The sequence below is a fragment of the Stegostoma tigrinum genome, chromosome 44 (assembly GCF_030684315.1).
Source record: "Stegostoma tigrinum isolate sSteTig4 chromosome 44, sSteTig4.hap1, whole genome shotgun sequence".
NCBI classification, from domain to species: domain Eukaryota; kingdom Metazoa; phylum Chordata; class Chondrichthyes; order Orectolobiformes; family Stegostomatidae; genus Stegostoma; species Stegostoma tigrinum.
Window position 1 is genome coordinate 11,265,559 of NC_081397.1, and position 21,013 is coordinate 11,286,571.

The 21,013-nt window shown below is 43.7% G+C and overlaps 2 protein-coding genes across 8 annotated transcripts in view; one reads left to right on the forward strand and one right to left on the reverse strand.

The window, feature by feature from the left end:
* Nucleotides 1-476: 476 nt before the first annotated feature.
* Nucleotides 477-21,013, reverse strand: part of LOC125450023 (late histone H2B.L4-like) — a 67,654-nt gene continuing 47,117 nt past the window's right edge. For 2 of the 3 annotated variants that reach the window (XR_009443267.1, XR_009443268.1), the window contains one exon: nucleotides 477-973. Coding sequence is in view for 1 of the 3 variants with exons in the window: in XM_059642204.1 (XP_059498187.1) it covers nucleotides 15,618-15,998 (381 nt within the window). In the remaining 2 variants the exon portion in view is untranslated. Of the gene's footprint in view, nucleotides 974-15,510; nucleotides 16,010-21,013 lie in introns of those variants that run through there. The other variant, XM_059642204.1, reaches the window with a different exon arrangement.
* On the forward strand, nucleotides 1,320-9,602 carry LOC132206989 (zinc finger protein 239-like). Of its 5 annotated transcripts, none has more exons than XM_059642153.1 (4): nucleotides 1,320-1,434; nucleotides 2,788-2,837; nucleotides 6,749-6,849; nucleotides 8,363-9,602. In XM_059642153.1, the coding sequence occupies exon 4, from the start codon at nucleotides 8,462-8,464 to the stop codon at nucleotides 8,930-8,932; it is 471 nt and encodes a 156-aa protein (XP_059498136.1). In that variant the 5' UTR covers nucleotides 1,320-1,434; nucleotides 2,788-2,837; nucleotides 6,749-6,849; nucleotides 8,363-8,461; the 3' UTR covers nucleotides 8,933-9,602. The 5 variants fall into 5 exon arrangements, with proteins under 5 accessions (XP_059498136.1, XP_059498137.1, XP_059498135.1 ...); XM_059642154.1 differs by having other exon boundaries at nucleotides 6,749-6,835; XM_059642152.1 differs by lacking the exon at nucleotides 6,749-6,849.

A 21,013-nucleotide genomic window follows, 5' to 3' on the forward strand; every position in this document is an offset into this window, starting at 1 on the left:
AAAGTAAAACAGAAACAGATTCTGAACAAGGTCTCACTACTGATGTGCACTGTCCGACCAAAAATGTTACGCCCAAAAACACCTTTAGTTCTCTCAGGGCAACAACGACAGGAATTCGGGGATTTACACGTACATATCAATCAATTTAAAACCTTCTTACTGATGAAAGATCTTACAGCATCTTGTTTAACACGGCCTCATCAGTGGTTTGACCCTTTGATCTTTTATCTCTGAATAGATGGTCCCCACCGCCAAATATCCCGGGTACTTGAGACACAATTGACTGTTGGCCCGACTGTCGTCTCGACGGGAGGATCGATTAGCTCAGCTTGCTGGATGACTGATCTCAGCATCGTCGGCTTAATTCTTGAAAAATCTGAGTTTACCATTGCTTTGCAACGTCCCCATTGCCAGATTCGCGGCGACCCCCTTATTTAAGTGAGCAGCCTGAAACTCCAGTTGGACTATGGCGACTTTGCCTTTTTATTGAGTCAGTCTTGTTGTTATGCAATATAGAATGGAGCCGAGGGAAAACAAAACACTTAAATAAAATAAAGAACTGCAGATGCTGGAACTCTGAAACAAAAAGCTGATGAATGTGGGACTTTTTTTGTCCTCGCTGTTTAACTGGTTAAACTGTTCTCCATTTACCTCAAAGCTATGTCGTTCATGATGAATTTAAGTGACTTTGTCATATCTTAATGTAATGATTTGAGATAAACGTCTGTAAACTTTCACTTTCAAATAAAAGGAGTTTGCAAATGACATCACTCTCAGTACAGGGTAGAAATTCAGAACACAATTTTTTTCTCTCTTATTTTGCCCCTCCTGCTGTCCCAAAGTTGTAAATGCTGGCCACACGCACGTCCATTCCTCTTTGGGGTGAAATCCATATCTATTGTTTCCTTCCACAATTCCCAGATTTCTTCCGACTCCCAACTCTTCTGCTTCTCTCCATTACTGCAGTTCCTATCTGTTCACAGAAAATCAAACAAGTGAGAGTTTGAGGCTTGCAACGAATTCTGTGCAATTATAGAAGGAACTATTCAGGCCTCACTTGGAATGCACTGAATGTTTATGCGTTTGTTATATGAGAAAACAAATCAGAATGGCACATATGCCATTTCCCTAAAAGAAACATTAGAACTGGAAATCATACAGTTAACTGAGTTAACAGAACCAGCCAAGTAACATCCTGTGCGTACAATAGTCAATGGCGGCACAGCTACCCAGAATGCCAAAGAGCATTAAATGTTCCCTAGTCACAGGACAGGAAAATGTGCGCCGGCGCAGTGCCATGTGTGACGACTTTGTGCAGGGTGATAGCGCTGGAGGAGCGTTGTTTCAGGCGGCTCCTGGACCGTTAACAAACGGACAGAATGACGGGGCCGCTGCATTTAGCATATGGACGGAAAAGCTTCGTAAAGATGTTCGGTAAGCTGTAAACCCCAGCACGACCTTCTGATGCTTCCGTTTGTCGCCAATGCCGGAGTTTAAAGTTGAATTGATGGCCGCCATTTCGCTTGATAATGACGGGCGGTGGGGCGCAGGTGCGGCGGCAATGTTTGTTGGGGGAATGCGCTCGCGGTGCCGCCATGTTTTTAGGGGGCAACATTGTTCCTGACTGGAAGGAGTTTACCACCAATTGCTTACAATGAGGATAACTCTGATGCTGCTTGGCCTGCTGTGTTCATCCAGCTCTACACCTTGTTATACCAGTTTATTATCTGAATGGTTATGGATTTGAGAAGGGACACCAGCTTGTGAAGGTAAGCATGTATGCACAGCAGGCGGTGAAGATTGCAGATTGTATGTTCGCCCTCACAGTGAGATGATTTGAATACAGAAGCAAGACTGTTGTGCTGGAATTGCACAGGGTCATTGTGAGACTGAGGGAGCATCCGATAGAAATGTATAAAATTTAGAGTCCTATAAGATATATGCAGAAAAGATGTTCCCAATGACTGGGGGGGGTCTAGAACCAAGGTTCGAGGTTGAAGGATGCAGTGTAGGACCAAAGACTAAGATGAACATAAATGTCTTCACCCAGGGAGTGGTGAGCTTGTGGAATTCTCTCCCACAGCAAACAGTTGAGGCCAAAACATAGGACTGAAGTGTTCAAAGAGAAAGAAGGAACAGGGTACTAAGTTGCATGTTTGGCCATGATCATTCAAATGTTGAAGCTGGAGGAAAGGGCTGAATGGCCTTCTCCTGATGTTAGTTTCTCTGACTGTATTGATGACGCATGAAGTAACTGGTGCAAGAACTATTCCAAACATCAACTGGGGTAGTCATAGTGTGAAAGGTTTAGAGGAAGTGGAATTCTTAACATGCATCCATGGCAGCTTTTGAAGCCAGTATTGAGAAGATCCCACATGAGAGGGAATGGTACTGGACTTAGTTTTAGGTAATTGAAGCTGAGCAAGTAGTTGAAATATCAGTGAGGGAATCAGTTGTAGACATTGATCATAACTCTGTTAGATTCAAGATTGTCTTGTACTGGACAAGTGGTGAGCGGTGAGGTCATTGTTTCTGACTGGCACAGCCTGAATGGGCTGAAGGGCCTTTTTCTTTGTGTGTGGACCTCGACGACTGTTGTAACTTTTATACTGTTATCACCCCGCTGTGTCCTTTTATTCACTTTGGGGCAATGAGTTTTTTGAATGCAATCTTGCAACTAAAATCCCCGATCCCTCAAACCGTTCTGATAAAGCCATCGCCCACTCTGTGGGGAATTTCCTCAAATGTGGGATTTTTCTGACTCTGGTGTTTCTGATATCTTTACAGGTGCCGGCTCCAGCGGGAGATTTCCAAATTGCAGACGGTGAAATTATTGAGTGAGTAACTTTGACCATTCTTTTACAATTTTGAGGTTTTTGGTGAGTGCCAGTTATATCTGGGACGATGCATACGGTCGCTTTGAAATCAATCTTTGATGGGATGCCTGGTAACTTGCCAAGCTGGACCCAAAATTGGCTCAGTACTGGGAAACAGAGGGCGATGGTAGAAGGCAGTTTGTGTGACTGGAATGCAGTGTGCTGTGACATACCACAGGGATCAATGTGTTTTCGTGATATGTGTACGTGAAGTAGATAAGACTTGAGAGAAATGATGACTAAGTTTGTGAATGACACTAAAATTAGTCGGGTGTTTGACAGTGAGGAGACAGGTGTTGCGTGACTGGAACATATGAACAGATTGGTCAGAAGGCAGATTAGTGGCAGTTGCAGTTTAACCCTGATAAATGGGAGGTGATGCACTTTGGCAGAAGGAACAAGACAAGGGTGTACTCAATGAATGGCAAAACGTTAGGAAGCTCAAATGAGCAAAAGGATCTTGTGTGCTCATCCACATACTCCTGAAAAATATAGCAGGACAAATCAATTCATGCAGTTAAGAGCATATAAGGGATGCTTCCCTTTATGGATCATTGCATAGATTTCAGGAGTAGGGTGTTATGAAGCAGTGGAGGGTCGAACGTTCAGTTAATTAACCCAAAACTCAAGCCCCAATCTGATGTTATGGGAGTAGAGGTTCATTTCTAATGGTGTCCTTAACACCCAGAGAAGCTTGCTTTGTAATCTGTTAAAAGAATAGAACATTGAACATAGAACAGTACAGCACAGAACAGGCCCTTCAGCCCATGATGTTGTGCCGACCATTGATCCTCATGTATGCACCCCCAATTTTCTGTGACCATATGCATGTCCAGCAGTCTCTGGTTCAAAGAAAAGAAATCCCTGATCTCCACTGGAGAAGTCACAAGTAAAAGTAACAGTTTATTTATTTAGCCCTAACAATAACCAAATTGTCAGAATTACTGACAAACAGAACAACTTTTGCCCCCACCCCACCCCATACACCAGGCACGATCTATTCCCTAACTGAACTGAATTCTCTTGGCATGCTGTCCAAAGAAACACAAGTCCCATGCATTATAAGCCCAATGAATAAGAATAATAAATTAAAACATAATCTCTCCAAGTTCGCATAGAATCTGTCTCTGGAACGCTCTTCCTTCTGTTCATCTCATGCCATATACACTTTTATACCGCTCATTCTGCTGTCAAGGATGTTTTCTCAGTGAAGACTCTTTGCTGGAAGTGCCGTGGTGATACCTTTTGTGGATCTGATGGTGCTTTCATTGACAGCTTCGTGATTTCTTGTGTCAGCTGGGTGCTTATTTGTCAGATGGCAGTTGGCTCTCTGCCGATTTTCCAATTGTCCTCTTCATATATACCCTTGATGACCCGTCCATTTTTTTACAATTGCATTGGCAGCTCGGGTTATGAATTGGCTGTTTCCAGCTCATTGCCAAAACATCACAACAAGCCTAAGGATTTCAATTATGCAACCAATCAGTACATGCTTCCATTTTTGGTACTGCCTGAAATCTGCAGCTGTTTAGAGACCCATTTTCTGTATAATTCTCTAATCTTAGAAAAGCACTCTATCTTTTTTGTAACTTGCACACCCTTAACATTAACCGATTCTCTGTCCTCAGATACTGCCTGACCTGTTGTGATTTTTCAGCATTTTCTGTTTATTTCAGACTTGCAGCAGCAGCTACGGTATTTTGCTGCTCTTTTGATGATAAGTCCATAAGACAGAGGAGCAGAACCAGAGTCTGCAGTCAGTCATGGCTGATACATTTCTCAACTCCATCTAGGCCTTCCTCCCAGAACCAAGTCAAGAAACACACACTGATGAATTAAAAGGCCATTTCTAACAGGGTGGGTGGTGGTCATATTGTGGCCTATGGGTTCCTATTATTTGAGTCACACAGAATCACTGATTACAGTGGAGAAGGAGGCTACTCTGTCCATTATGCCTGTGCTGGCCTTTCTCCAAAAGCAAATCAGTGATTCCTATTATTTGCCCTTTTCTTTCGTCTTCAGGGGCTTTTTCCAGTTAGCTTTTGTAAGTCTTTGTATCACATTGAGCTGGAGTGGTGATGAATGAGAAGTGGCTGAGTTTACCCCGAGTCCTTTCAAAGCCAGCTGGGCCCTACAACTTCCAGCGTGAATTTGTCAAAGGGAGCTGGACACTACAGAAGATTGGGTTGCTTAACACTCCAGACAGTGTATAACAAAAGAAATGGCTTGGCGAACAAATATTCTGCAGTTGTTTCAGAAACATGGGTGTTAACTTTCCAAAATGCATCAGATTCTGGAAAGTTTCTGTCTCACTGCAAAACAACAGACACAACCTCTGTATTGAAGAGCTGAGGAAGGCAGACAACAGGAAAATACAGGCCAGTTAGGGTGATCTGTCATGGAGGGAATGAGAATCAATTATTTGGCGGTATTATCACCAGACTATTAATCTGGGGACCTGGGTTCAGATCCTGCCATGGCAGGTGGTAGAAATTGAATTGAATAAAACTCTGGCTTTAAGTTGAACAATGGTCAAGAATCCATTGCTGATTTTTCGGAACAAAACCATCTGGTTCGCTAAGGTCCATTGGGGAAGAAAGCTGCCATCCTGAACTGGTTTGGTTTACGTGTCCAGACCCACAGCAATGTTGACTGTTAACTGCCTTCTGGGCAGTTTATGGATGACAGTGAATGCTGGCCTAGCCAGTGCCGCCCACCACCTCTGCATGAATTTGAAAAAAAAACTGAAGAAATAAGTGAACAAAAGGATGTAAATGTGCTTAGAAAGATAAAGACTGATTAGGGAGAGCCAGCATGGCTTTGTGCATTGGAAATCGTGTCTCAGTCTGTCAGTTGTGTTATTTTTTTTGAAAATGTGGCAAAGAAGATTGAAGGTCGGGCAGTAGACATTGTGTATATGGACTTCAGCAAAACACTTGACAAGGTTCCGCATGGTAGATTGGTTAGCAAGGTTAGATCACATGGAATACAGGAAGCACTAGCCAGTTGGAATCAAATATGGATTCAGGGTATGAAACAGAGTGTGGTGGTGGAGGGTTGTCTTTTGAACTGGAAGCCTGTGACCAGGTGGTGTGCCATAAGAATCAGTTCTGGGTCCACTGCGTTTAGTAATTATCCAAATGATTTGCATGTGATGGTATAGTTCATAGGTTTGCAGATGACACCAACATTGGTGGTGTATGGACAGTGAGGAAGGTGATCTTCTCTGAGTAGTTTGGGATCTTGATCAGTGGGCTGAGGAGTGGCAGATGGAGTTCAGACAAATGAGCGGTGTTGCATTTCAATAAGGAAAATCAGGGCAGGATTTAGACAGTTAATGGTAGGGCCCATGGGAGTGTAGCTGGACAAGGGGATTAGGGTTGCAGGTGCAAAGTCCCTTGAAGGCGGAGTTGCAGGTAGACAGGGTGGTGAAGAAGGCATTTGGTACGCTCGCCTTCATTTGTCACTGCATTGAGTTATTGGAGTTGGGATGTCATATTGCGACTGTACAGGACATAGTTAGAATACTGTATTCTGTTCAGGTCTCCCTGCTATGGGAAAGAAGTTGTGAATCCTGAAAGCGTTCAGAGATGATTCACAGGGATATTGCCGGTATTGGAGTGTTTGGGCTGTGGGATGGGGCTGGAAAGGATGGGGCTTTTCTTCCCTGGAGCAGTGGAGGTTGAGTTGTGAGGCTTGCCGCATCAACGGCCGTCCCAGGCAGTGCATTCCAGACTTGCACCACCCTTTAGGTGAAAAATGTTTTCCTCCATTCCCCTGTAAAATTCTTGCCTTTCACTGCAAAATGATGCCCAGTGTTATTCACCCTTCATCTAAGGGAACAATTACTTCTTTGTGTTTCTCCAATTTAGTGGAATTCTTTGAGGAGTGACTTGTGCTGTGGATAAAGGGAGCCTGATGATCTCTTGTTCTTTGCTTTCCTGAAGGCATTTCACAAGGTACCATGGAAAAGGTGACTGTTTTGAGTGGGAGCTACTGGTTTAGTGGTACATACCGGCCTGGATACTGGATTGGCTGGATGATAGAAAACCGAGAATATCCATAAATGGGTGTGTTTCAGATTGTCAGAATGTGATGAGTGGGGAGCCACAGGGCTCTGCTGAACCTAAACCTTTTGCAGTTTATATCAATGACTTGGACGAGGGAAATGAAGTCATGGTAGGTACACTTTGTGTTGCTACAAAGCTATCAGGAAAGGTGGCTGTGAAGACTTAATTTCCCGACATCAGTTTGCAGCCTTTTTGAATGAATATTTCAGGTGATCTATGATATAACAAAATGTGAAATTGTTTGCTTGAGGGTAAAAATGAGAAAAGAAGACAGGTGCAGAATCTTTTGGGGTTTAGATATCAGGGGAATCTGGTGTAAAATACACAAAAGATTGGGATATAATTAACAAGTGAAGATGAAGGCTCATGGAATGTTCTTGTTTATCATGAGTGGAATCGAATAGCAAAGTAAGGATTTGATAATTCAGTTGTACAGGGAATAAGTGAAACCGCACCTCCATGACTGTGTGCCGTTCTGGTCTCATTATTGAAGGAAGGATGTAAATGCGGTGGAGATTCAATAGACTGATACCTGAATGAGTGGAGATAGTAGGAACTGCAGATGCTGGAGAATCTGAGATAACAAGGTGCAGAGCTGGATGAACACAGCAGGCCAAGCAGCATGAGAGGAGCTGGAAGGCTGATGAAGGGTCGAGGACTGAAACGTCAGCCTTCCTGCTCCTCTGATGCTGCTTAGCATGCTGTGTCCATTGAGCTCTACACCTTGTTATCCCTGAAGAGTGGGTTGTCTTCTGAGGATATTTTGGACAGCCTGGGGAATGCTCACGTGTTCAGAAGAGTGAGGTGTGACTTGCCTCATGTTTAATAACCTGAATGGGTTTTGACAAGGTGAATGTGGACATATTTTCTCCTCAGGCTAAGTCCAGAATGGGGGAAGACGGCTTTATCATGAGAGGAGTTCTTTATACAAGATTAGTGTGACTTTGGAACCCTCTGCCTCAAAAGACAGTCGAGACTGGATCATTGTGTGGAGCTGGATGAACACAGCAAGCCAAGCAGCATCTTAGGAGCACAAAAGCTGATGTTTCGGGCCTTGACCCTTCATCCAGCTCCATACTTGGTTATCTCGGATTGTCCAGCATCTGCAGTTCCCAGTATCTCTGAGACTGGATCATTGAACATTTTTAAGGCAGAGGTGGGTAGATACTTGTAGATACTTGTTCAGCGAGGGAATCAAAAGTTATTGGGTGTAACTAGAAATTCAAAACATGATCTTATCGGTCATCGTCGTATTGAATGATGGAACAGGCGGGAGGGCCCGATAGTTCATATGTTAGCCGTTGTGTTCATACATTTGACATGGAGCCAAATGCGATACTGGGACAGATGCATGACTTTGTATTTTTATGGGGAGACTCTCACTTCCATTAATTCTGTTCTAAATCAATTCCACAGGATATTAGAAGGAGAGAATTTACAGTCGGGAAACTGCAACCGATCAGGATTTCAGAGTGGCCCAATTTGGTGTAACCTGAATCTCGTTGGGTTTTGAACATGGAAGGAGAATACACTGTTGACAGCGGTGAGAAACTGTACATGTATGACGTGTATGCACGAGCGTTCAGCCGATCATCTGACCTCTCGAAACATAAACGGAGTCACAAGGAGAAACTGTGGAAATGTGGGGACTGTGGGAATGGATTCAGATCCTCGACTGAACTGGAAATTCATCGGCGCAGTCACACTGGGGAGAAACCATTCTCCTGCTCTGAATGTGGCAAGGGATTCAGTCAGAAATCCCACCTGCAGAGACACCAGCGAGTTCACACTGGGGAGAGACCATTCTCCTGCTCTGAGTGTGGGCAGGGATTCACTAATTCCTCCAACCTGCTGATACACCAGCGAGTTCACACTGAGGAGAGGCCGTTCATCTGCTGTACGTGCGGCAAGGGATTCACTTTGGCTTCCAGCCTCCAGACTCATCAACGAATTCATACTGGGGAGAGGCTATTCACCAGCTCCTAGTGTGGGAGGGGGATTCCCTGACACATGTAGCTTGATGACACATTGGTGAATTCACACTGATGAGAGAGTGTTTACCTGTTCCTACTGTAGGACAGTGTTGAGTCAATTCAGATAAACGACTGTACATCAGCAGACTGCCTGTGGAGAAGCTGAGTGAGGGGATTCACTGAATCTGCCACCTTTTGGACAGTTCACACTGGGGAGAGGCTGTTCACTTTCTCTGTGTCAGGGAAGGGATTCATTGAGTTATGAAAACTGCTGAAATGTCAGTGAGATCCTGAGTAACTGCTGTGATGAAGGATGTATAATTTATATAAATTCCAGATGGAAGTTGGCTTTTATAATAGTGACACTGAATTTGGTTCATTTTCTGAAAGTTTTCTTTGAAAGAAAAAGTGTGAATCCTTGTGAAACAGTGACCTTCCTCCAGCACTGCTCAGAATGCAAGTGGCTGTGGAGCCCCATGTGGAGTGAATGGGAAATTGTTTAGACTCTTGTTGATTTGCAATGGATGAGCAAACATCAAAGGACATCATCTTGTTTTCAGTTCAGAGTAATCAAGGATTGATTCTTCTTTATAAACCCAAGGTTAGAAGGTATTTTGGGGATAATGGGAACTGCAGATGCTGGAGAATCCAAGACAACAAAATGTGAGGCTGGATGAACACAGCAGGCCAAGCAGCATCCCAGGAGCACAAAAGCTGACGTTTTGGGCCCGAAACGTCAGCTTTTGTGCTCCTGGGATGCTGCTTGGCCTGCCGTGTTCATCCAGCCTCACATTTTGTTGTCTTAGAAGGTATTTTGTTTAGTTTGGAGATAGGACTAAGATCAGAATCAAGTTTAGCCTGTCTACTATATAGAGCTCAGAATAATTCACTAGAAACAAAAGAACAAAAAGTTACCTGAGTAGAACTTCTGAGGAGGGTTTGGTTTGAGCTGTGAAGGTATTAGAAGTGGAAAATGTTTATACTCTCAAATTTCAGAGAATTCATGAAAGAAAATTCCATTGTTCACAGGATGTGTTTGGGCCAAACCAGTTCAGATATAATTTAGAGATTTAATATTTGATGTAATTTCTCTGGATTTAAACCTGTGTTAAGAAATGCGGGCACACAGTTGCAGCAGGTAATCAGGAAGGCTTGTGGAACAATGGCACTTTAAATCTCCAACTCTCTTGAAATAAAGTTGGGATGTCTTCCTGCAACTGTACAAGGTGCTGGTGAGACCACATCTCGAATGCAGCGAATAATTTTGGCCCCCTTACGGAATGAAAGATATTATTTTATTGAAGGTCGTTCAGAGAATGTTCTCCAGGATATTCCCTTGGATGGAGGGACTGTCATGTGAGCAAAGGCTAAACTTTGTGGGAGTCTATTCACTGGAGTTCAGAAGAATGAGAAGTGACGAAACGTATTAAATTAGGCTTGAAAGGGTAAATGTTGAGAGGATTTTTCACTTGCTGGAAGAATCTCAGACCAAAGTGCATTGTCTCAGAACATAGGGCCACCACCAATTTAAGACAGATGAGGAGGAATTTCTTCTGTGGAGCGTTGAGAGCCTGTGGAACTTGTTGCCACAGAACAGGGAGGCAAAGTCGGGCCTAGTCTAAAATGAAGGCTGATGTAGATTCTTGATGAAGAATTATGGGAAAATTACAGGAAAGCAGCCGTGAAGAATGTCAGATCAGCCCTGATTCTGTACAATGGCAGAGCAGGCTCAAGGGACCAAATGGTGCTGTTGAGAAATAGGTTGGGAGCATTGTTTTTCTCTCTGTTTTCGTCTTGTGTAATTACAATTTTTTTTTTGATTTTGCTGAAGAATCTCTGCAGCGTCACATGATTGACCACCATATTAACCAAATTAAAAGAGTAATCTCAAGTGGAGATAGTCAGACACACAATTAAACTGTCACCCAATGTACCAGAAGATGTGGAAATAAAGTGTCATCCAGTATAAAATAATAAATGAAATTCAATTCCACCTGATACTCTAGTTGTTCAATAATTTACCCCATATTTACTCACAGGAGCAAAGACTGTCAGAAGCAGAGTGAAACTCTTGGTTGCGTACCAGACTTAAGGTGGATTTTTACAGAAGAAATCCCTCCCTCTCCCAGAGAGCAGCTTGCAAAATGAATAAAGCTCAAACAGCCCTCCAACTCCATTTTAATTTAATCCCTACTTCCTGTCACGTTTTTCATGTTGTTATTGCCCTGGTCACATCGTGTTTTTGCTGGTGGTGAAAAGTCCAGCAGCTGTTTTGGTGTATCTCGGTTCAATTTGAAAGCCTCTCACTGACAGCAGAAAGCCTCATTTACAGCATTCTACCACCAGGCAGGACCCCTGCAGAGAGTTCCAAAATTAATAAAAAAAACAGAAACATATAAAATGTATTTGCAGAACTCGGAGGGAAACAATTTTCTTTTACTTGCTGGCAAGGGATGGGACACTTGTTTGCTGGGTGTGAAACTCAGGGTTCGTATTCCACCAGGGTTTGAATCTCCTGCACTAATGGAGTATTAAAAAGGAACTTGAACACACAAGTAGCTGAAAAATGACACTCTGGTGTGTAATTTGCTCGTTCTCTGTAGATGCAGGGAAAATGGGATGCATCTGAGAATAAGGTGTGCATCGGGTCAGTGATCACTTGTTAATTTATGCAACATTTGTAAAAAACACAATGCACATTCCCAGAATCACAATGGTTTAACTGACCTAACCTGGATATGCTTCAAGTATTTATTCAGACAAAGCTTTCCCTGATATAATCTCCCCTATTTATATATAACTCTACTCCAGTTGTTGTCAGAATTATGATGGGAGAGCTGAAATGGCCATGTGAGGGACAAATGTATTGATGGTGCAGGGATAAATTCAGTTTTTGTTTTGAATATCTGACTGTGCACAGGATCCCAGATCATAGCATGAGTTTTGAGATTGCTAAAACTGCTATGGTGGAAACAAGGAAAAGAAATGGAGCTAACTTCAGAAGGATGCAGGGATTCTGATAAAATGGACAACAAACCAATGGGTGGGATGTGAAACGGGTGCAGGGACAGTGAAAGTTCTGGTTTAATTTACGTTAAACTGAATCTTACATATGTGAAAAATAAGGCTGGAGTTCTGTCTTTTCAGGAAAGGCATGTTAAGAACTGTTTTATTCATTCTTGCTTTTTAGCAAATGTTAGTTTGTTTGGCACAAGAATATGGGGAGTTGTATGATGGAGAATGCTGTTCCCATAACTTGCTTCTATGCTTCACACGAATATACAGAAAAGCTTACATGTCAGATCAGCCACTGCATTTACTTGTTTGTCATAGTCATAGCATTTTACAGCTTGGAAACAGGCCCTTTGGTCAACATGGACGAGTTGGTCCAGACCACCTAATTTAATCTAGTCCCATTTACCAGAATTTGACCTTTATCCCTCTAAACCCTTCCTTATTCATATACACATCCAGATGCTTTTGAAATACAGTAATTGTAGCAGCCTCCACAACCTCCGCTGGCAGCTCATTCCAGGCACGCACGATCCTCTGAAAAAGGTTGGCCCTTGGTCACTTATTAACCACCTCACACCTTAAAACTGTACCCCCGCCCGGCCCCAGTTTTTGGATTTTGCCACCCAAGGGAAAAGACCTTGATACTCACCTTATCCATCTCCCTCATGATTTTCTAAACCTCTAGAGAAGGTCACTTCAGCTGCCGAGGTTCCAGGGGTGAACAAAAAAAAAAGCCCCAGCTTATTCAACCTCTCCGAACAGCTCAAATCCTCAACCCTGGCAACATCCTTGTCAATCTTTTCTGAGCCATTTCTAGTTTCACAACATCCTTTGTGTAGCAGGGAGATCAGAATTACACACAGTATTGCAAGAGTGGCCAAACAGATGTCCTGTCCAGATGCAACATGACCTCCGAACTCCCATACTCCATGCACTGACCAATACAGACAGGCATACCAAATACCTTCTTCACTATCCCATCTACTTACAACTCCACTTTCAAGGAACTATTAATCTGCACTGCAACGCCTCTTTGTTCAGGAACATTCCCCATCATGGTGTGCAAGTTCTGGCCTGATTTGGCTTTCTGAAAAAAAGCACCTCACAATTATTTGATGAAAACTCCATCTGCCTGCATTTGAGTTCATTCCACAAATTAACAGTTTCTCCAATTCCATACTAAATTGTTACGACTTTCAAATCTCAATTGTCTAAATATAAAAATAAAACAGAATTGCAAATGAAATAAAGCTCTTGGCTTCATTCACTCCCATCTCACCGTTGGGTGCAGGTCTCACATTGACTATTTCCTCGTGATTGTATGTGATATGATACAGTGCCCCCTATGGAGCATTTCAAACAGTGTAGCATTAAATTGCAAAAGGATATCGAAGCCTGTCATTCACACTCATATTTAGTATCCTATATATAAACCACGGCAATCCACTCGATTAAATTCTACCCATAAGCATTGGTATCAGTCATCCTAGAATGGAATCGCCAGAACCATCGATTGGATGCTCGTTTGTTTTAAATACTCGTTTCAGCTTATTCATCAAAAAAACCCAATGTTGAAATAAAACAAATTGAACAATCTCAAATCTTTAAAAATCAAACATTCAACACAAAATACAGCACACGGTCAACAACTGCTTAAGTGGTAAACGGGCAGCCTCCATTCCCCCTTCAGAGCCACCACAACCTTACATTGAGAACGGAGACCCGAGAAGAGGAAAAACAGCGCAGGCGGAAGGGCTACCGTACCACAGATAGTTTTATCTGGTCGAATGCATCATGTCAAGGGATACTGAATTGTTTTACGGCTTCCAGGGTTATTATTTCCCGATTTCTAAACTTGTTGCTATTCCTCTAACAGTGTCAGATCTTTCCAATACAATTACAGGAAACTACCTCATGGATACATTCCGTCCGGGCGGATTATAGCTCAATAACACTAACAATAATGGCAGGGTGAGTATTGTGTTACCAGTCTCCCAGTAATACAGAGGACATTAAAATTAACTCGGCTGTGGTGAGGGTCCAGTTTCTTTCACTGATGTTGTGGGTGGCTCTTAAAAGAGCCTTTGGGTTGTCAGGTTAAAGAACGGCCCCTTCACTTTTTAGTGGCGCCCCCAGCGGCGGTTTTCTTGGGCAGCAGCACGGCCTGGATATTCGGCAGCACCCCCGCCCTGAGCGATGGTCACCCCTCCCAGCAGCTTGTTGAGCTCCTCGTCGTTGCGCACGGCCAGCTGGAGGTGCCTGGGGATGATGCGGGTCTTCTTGTTGTCCCGGGCCGCGTTACCGGCCAGCTCGAGGATTTCAGCCGTCAGGTACTCGAGCACCGCAGCCAGATAGACCGGCGCTCCGGCACCCACACGCTCAGCATAGTTACCCTTTCTCAGGAGCCTGTGAGCTCAAGCAAACCAGTAATAGAGACAATGGCTCAGCTTCTTTCAATGAAGTTGTGGGTGGCTCTTAGAAGAGCCTTTGGGTTTTGGACGTGTTATCTCAGCAGAATGTGGTGTCTCACTTGGAGCTGGTGTTCTTGCTCACCGCCTTTTTACTATCTTTCATCGTGAAACTTGATTCTGCAGGTTTTCTGCCGGGCCTTGTGTTCACTGCCCTTGTGGAGAAAAGGTTTAGTTCCAGATCCAGTTGGGGGCGGGAGTTAGCTGGAGGCGGAGCTGGACATTTCCCTGCCTGTCACTCAGTTGCCTGCCCGGGCCGCCTCTCACTCTCTGTCAGCTCTTTCTCAGTCAGGTCGGGGCGGGCTATATAAAAAAGGAAGGTGAGGCACCTCGGGTCTTATTCGGCAGCGATTGGAGTGAAGAAGCGTGATGTCTGGAAGAGGGAAGGGAGGTAAAGGCCTGGGAAAGGGCGGAGCGAAGCGGCACCGCAAAGTGCTCCGTGATAACATCCAGGGCATCACAAAACCAGCCATCCGGCGCCTGGCTCGCCGTGGCGGGGTCAAGCGCATCTCGGGCTTGATCTACGAGGAGACCCGCGGGGTGCTGAAGGTTTTCCTGGAGAATGTGATCAGGGATGCGGTGACCTACACGGAGCACGCCAAGCGCAAGACAGTGACTGCCATGGATGTGGTGTACGCTCTGAAACGCCAGGGCCGCACTCTGTATGGATTCGGCGGCTGAGCAAATCGTCCCTTTTCCAGCGAACCCAAAGGCTCTTTTCAGAGCCACCCAAACCCTCGAAAGAGAGCGGAGACCCGAGGATAGCCTTGTATATTTCACACTTGCTATCGCAATTCGGCAGCTGCTCTGGCTTTATCTCGGTTCATTGTAAAATTAACAACAGCAAGTAGATTGTAAAATCTATTCATGGGATTCGATGTTAATTTTGTTTCCCGGGGTCATCAAGTGTGAAAGAGGAACTTGGGGAAAAAAAAATGGAAGTTGTTGATACATGATTCATTGGAGATAATTATGCTCTTTGCAGATACAGGGAAACGAGACAAGGTATGGCTGCAACCTAAAATAAAGGGCAGATGAGGGACCACACATCAAGTTCTAAAACAATTACATTATTTTTAAAAAGCCGACTGACATTACTAATACATACCGAAAATCACTTGCAAAAAGTTGGTTCAGCTGTTTCAGCGAAGTTGTGGGTGGCTCTGAAAAGAGCCGTTGGGTTTTGGATGTGTTTTCTCTGCACAATGTGGGGTCTCACTTGGAGCTGGTGTACTTGGTCACCGCCTTTGTACCCTCCGACACGGCGTGCTTGGCCAGCTCCCCGGGCAGCAGCAGCCGCACCGCGGTCTGGATCTCCCGGGAGCTGATGGTGCTGCGCTTGTTGTAATGGGCCAGGCGGGAAGCCTCCCCCGCGATACGCTCGAAAATATCGCTGACAAACGAGTTCATGATGCTCATGGCCTTGGAGGAGATGCCGGTGTCGGGGTGAACCTGCTTCATCACTTTGTAGATATAGATGGCGTAACTTTCTTTCCTGGACTTTCTCCTCTTCTTACCGCCTTTCGCTGGCGCCTTCTTGATGATTTTCTTGGCGCCCTTCTTGGAAGTTGCCTGCGCTTTCTTCTCATCTGCCATCGTGACGGTCACTTTCAGACACAGAATAAGCAAAAACGGGCTCGGAGCTCGCTTTTTATAGCCTTACCGCGTCAGCAATGCTAATGAGGGATGGGGGAAAGTCTTGTTCATGATTGGACAGTTAAAAAGAATGTCAAACATCACATCAGCCTCGCTGTGATTGGTTAGTTTATGGAGACAATGCGGATCTGTCAGGATCTTCAATGAAATGCGAGACACAAACCAAATTCTGTACACGGAACAAACTCCGAGCTCACTCGCAAATCAACTGGTTATTGTCATTTAATGATATCTTGAACACAGTATCTGAGTGATTTTAATTGTGGCAGTGTGTTTTGTTCTACTCAAAGTAATCTCTCTGTGTAATATTATTTTGTTTCATCTCTCTCTGAGTTCCGCAGGACACTTGTGTCATTGAGAGATTCAGGTTTATTGAAGGATAGTTTTGTCCAATATCTGTCAGTCTCTCCTATGTGAAAATGCGAGTGCTGTTATCGATCCGTCCCTGTCTGTTTATGCAGTGTGAATGAATATCACTCTCTCACAATCTGTTCCTGTCATACAGTCATAGAGATGTACAGCACTCTTGGGTCCACCTCGACCATAATAATCAGATATCGTAAATTAATCTAGTCCCATTTACCAGCATTTAGCCGATACCACTCTGAACCCTTCCAAATCTTGCGCCCATCCAGAAGCCATTTAAATGTTGTAATTGTCGTATCCTCTACCAGGTCCTTTGGCAGTTCAATCCAGTTATGCACCACTCGCTGCGAGCTATTGTTGCCCACCTTAGGTTGCTCTTCAACATTTCACCTCTCCACTTAAACCCATGCCCTCGAGTTATGGATTCCTCTACTCTGGGCAAAAGAACTTGATTATTCACCCTATCCATGCTGCTCATAATTTTATAATCTTCTGGAAGGTCACCACTCGGCCTCCAACACTCCGTGGAAAACAAGCCCCTACAAACCCTGTCTCTTCAGTCTTTCCCCAAAGGCCAAGTCTCCAACCGTAGCAACAATCTTTTAAACATTTTCTGAACTCTTTCAAGTTTAAAAACCCCTTCCCATTTTAAGGGGACACCAGACCCGAATGCATTTTCTCAGAAGCTGAACCAATGTTCTGTACATTCATAACATGACCTCCCAAACCACACATTCAATGCACTGACCAATAAAGGCAAGTGTATCAAACACCTTCTTTGCTGACCTGTCTATCTGTAATTCCATTGCAAGGAGCTCTGAACCTGTACTCGAAGACCCTTTGGTTTGGCTTCCCTGGAGCTTATCTGGAGTCTGCCAGTCCTGCCCTGATTTTCCCTAACAAAATGTAGCACTTCATGTTTGTCAAGATTAAACTCCATCTGACAATCCACAGCCCATTGCTCCTTTTGATCAAGGTCCCATTGTAGTCTGAGGTCATACAGCATGGAGAAAGGCCCTTCAGGTCAAATTGGTTCATGCTGACCACAGTGCTGATTCAGCTAGTTCCAATTGCCTGAATTTGGTCTATGTCCCTCTAAACCCTTGCTATTCAAATGTTTTTTTCAATGTTCCTATTGTACCTGCCTCAACCACTTTCACTGATTCCACATATGCACCACTCTCTCATGTCCTTCTTAATCCTTTGCCCTCTAGTTTTCAATTCCCTATTCTTGCAGAAAAAATACACTGTATGCATTCATCCTAACTGTCCTCTGATGATGTAACACACATCAATAAGGTCATACCTCATTCTCCTCTGTTCCAAGGAATAAAGTACTCTCCTGGCTTACCTCTCCCTATAACTGAGGCCTCCTTGCCCTGGCAACATCCTCGTAAATCTTCTTTGCACACTTTCCAGTTTAAAAATGACTTTCCTTTAACAGGATGACCAAAACTGTACATTATCCTCCAAATGTGGCCTTACCAGCAACTTCTACAACTGTAACGTAACTCACCACCCTGTCCACTTGTGGCATCACTTTCAATGAGCCATGTACTTGTATTCCAAGGTGCCTCAGTTCCACAACACTCCTCAGGACCTGAACACTTCCTGTGCAAGTCCTACCTTGGTTTGACTTCCAAAGTGCAAAACCTCACACTTCTCTGTGTTGAATTGCATTTTCCAATCCTCAGCTCACTTCCCCATCTGATCAAGATCCTTCTGTTATTTTTGACAAACTTCCTCGCTATTAACAATGCCTCTCAATATTGTGTCATTGGCAAACTTACTCATCATACCTTGTACATTGACATCCAGATCATTTATGTAAATGACACATAACTAACGTCTCAGCACAGACTCCTGTGGCACACCACAAGTCACAGGCCTCCAGTCCAAGAAACAATCTTCAACCATCACCCTCTGCTTCCTCCCATCAAATACATTTTGAATCCAATTAGCCTACTCACCCTGGTAGCCATGCAACCGAACCTTCCTTACTGGCCTGCTGTTCAGGACTTAGTCAAAGGCCTTACTAAAGTCCACACAGACAACATCCACTGCCCTACCCTTATCTATCTATGTGGTTACCTCTTTGAAAGTCTCAAAACATTTGTCAGACATGACTTCCAACTCTCAAATCCTTGCAGACTATCCCTAATCAGACATGGAATATCCAAATGTTGGTTGAACCTGTCCCTCACTATCCTCTCTGCTAACTTGCCTCCCAGTGATGTCAGCTCACTGGCCTGTAGTCCCCTGGCTTGTCTTTGCTACCTTTCTTAAACAATGCAACAACATTACCCACCCTCCAGTCTTCCAGAACTTCACCAGTGGCTAAAAAGAAAGCAAAAACCTCTGCAAGGGCCTGTGCAATTTCTTGACTAGCCTGCCACATCATCCAAGGCTGGACTTGATCAGGCCTTGGGATTCATCCATCTCAATATGCTCTCAGGCTGAAAACACCTCCTCTCTGGTAATATGTATGCAGTCTAAAAATATCTCCACTTGTTCCCCTTATTTCCTTCGCATCCATGGTTCTCTCCTTAGTAAATACAGAGGAGAAATATTCATTAAAAATCACCCCCCACCCCAAACTCCTCTGGCACCACGCATAGACCACCATGTTGACCTTTAAGGGGGCCTGTTCTCTCCTGAGCCACCATTTTACTCTTAATATAGCTGTAGAACCGCTTGGGATTACCTTTTACCTAATCTGCCAGATCCATCTCATACCCTCTTTTTGACCTTCTGATTTCCTTCTGTAGCTAACTGGGGATTCATCAGAGTCTGATCACTTAAACGCAATATATTCCTCCTTGTTTTCCGTGAGCAGAGTCTCAGTATCCCTCAATATCTCAGGTCAGCTTTTGTCACTTCTGTCAACTTCTGCTGTCCGAATGTGTATGTTATTAGTCCGTAACATTCAGTTTGTGCTATGTGAAAGTGCAGGTGTAATTCTCAATTCTATACCGATCAGTTTCTACAAAAGAATGTATGAGTGTTGTGACTAGTCCCTACATGTCCATTCTGTTGCATCAATATGAGTGGGCAGGCATTGATCTGTACCTGCCAATTTGTGCTCCATCAATATGAGAGTTTAGTTTCTGCAAGGCAGATGCAAGAGTGTAGTTATCTCACTCTACCCGGGGGATATTGTTCTGTGACTATTTGAGTTCAGTTGTCACAGTGTACCTACCACATGTTACTTGGTGAATATGAGAGTTTGGTTTTGAATCTGTGACTGTCAGCTTCTCCTTGGGGAGTTTGTTTGTACAATTATCAATCTATCCCTGAAAGATTCTGCAGCGTGAATGTGTAATTGTAGTTATCATTCTGTCCATATCAGTCTTCGCTATGTGAATAGGAGTGTATTTACTAATTTGTTTCCTTCAGTTTCCTGTCATATGAAAATGTGAGGTTAGTTATCAATCTGTTCATTTTTGTATGCGTTCTGTGAATGTTTGGCAGCAGTTATCACTCTGTACCTGTCAGGTTATGCTCGATGAATACATTTTCAGTCAATCCATGACTGTTTCTGTTATAAGAATGCAAGAGTTATTTATCATTCTGTTGCTGCCAGGCTCTGCTATGTGAATGTCTGATTGCTTTTATCAGTCTTTCCCTCTCAGTTTCTCTGTGCATATGGGAGTGTGGGTATGGGTATCAATTTGTACCTGCCATTTTCTGGTATCTGAATATGAGAGTTTGCATGTCAATCTGTACCTGTCACCTTCTGGTGTGTCAATATTTGAGTGCATCTGTTCCTGGCAGTTTGTGATACACAAAGGATGGCAGTGCAGTTATCTATCAGTCACTGTCACTGTTTACTGTGTGAATGCATGAATGCAGTTATCCTTACGTATCTGTTAGTTTCAGCTGTGTGGCTTTGTGAATGCAGTTACCAGTCTCCGCCCGTCAGTTTTTGCTGTGTTAAAATATGAGTTTGATAATCAATCCATGCCTGTGAGTGCGTGCTCTGTGAATGTATGGCTGTCATTACCAGTCTCTACCTCAAAGTTTCTGCTGAGTGTGTGTTTCGATATCCATCTGTACCTGTCAGTTTGTCATGTGAATGTCTGACTGTTGTCATCAATGTGACCCTATAAGTTTCTGCAGTTCAACTATGTGACTGTAGTTATTAACCTGCACCTTCCCATTCCTGCTGTTAAAATCTGAGTGTATTTATCTATCTATGCCTGTCAGTTCCTGCGATGTGAAGATATGACTGTTGTCATCCGCCTTTACCTGTCAATCTCTGCTACGCGAATGAGAGTTTAATTATCAACCTATATCTGACAATTTCTATGAGGTTTATGCGAGTGTCAGGCAATATGCTGTGAAACCATGAGTGCTGTTATCAACTTATACCTGTCAGTTTCTGTATTGTGAATGAGAGGACAGGTATGAATCTTTCTCAGTCACTGCTGTGTGAATATGTGAGTGTGTTTACCAATCTCTCCCTGTCAGATCTGCGCTGCGGACATGAGAGCATAATTGTTAGTCAGTGCCTGTCATTTTCTGTGACGTAAACGTTAGTGTCATTATTATTGTCTCCGTGTCAGTTTCTGCTGTGTGAATGGGGGAAG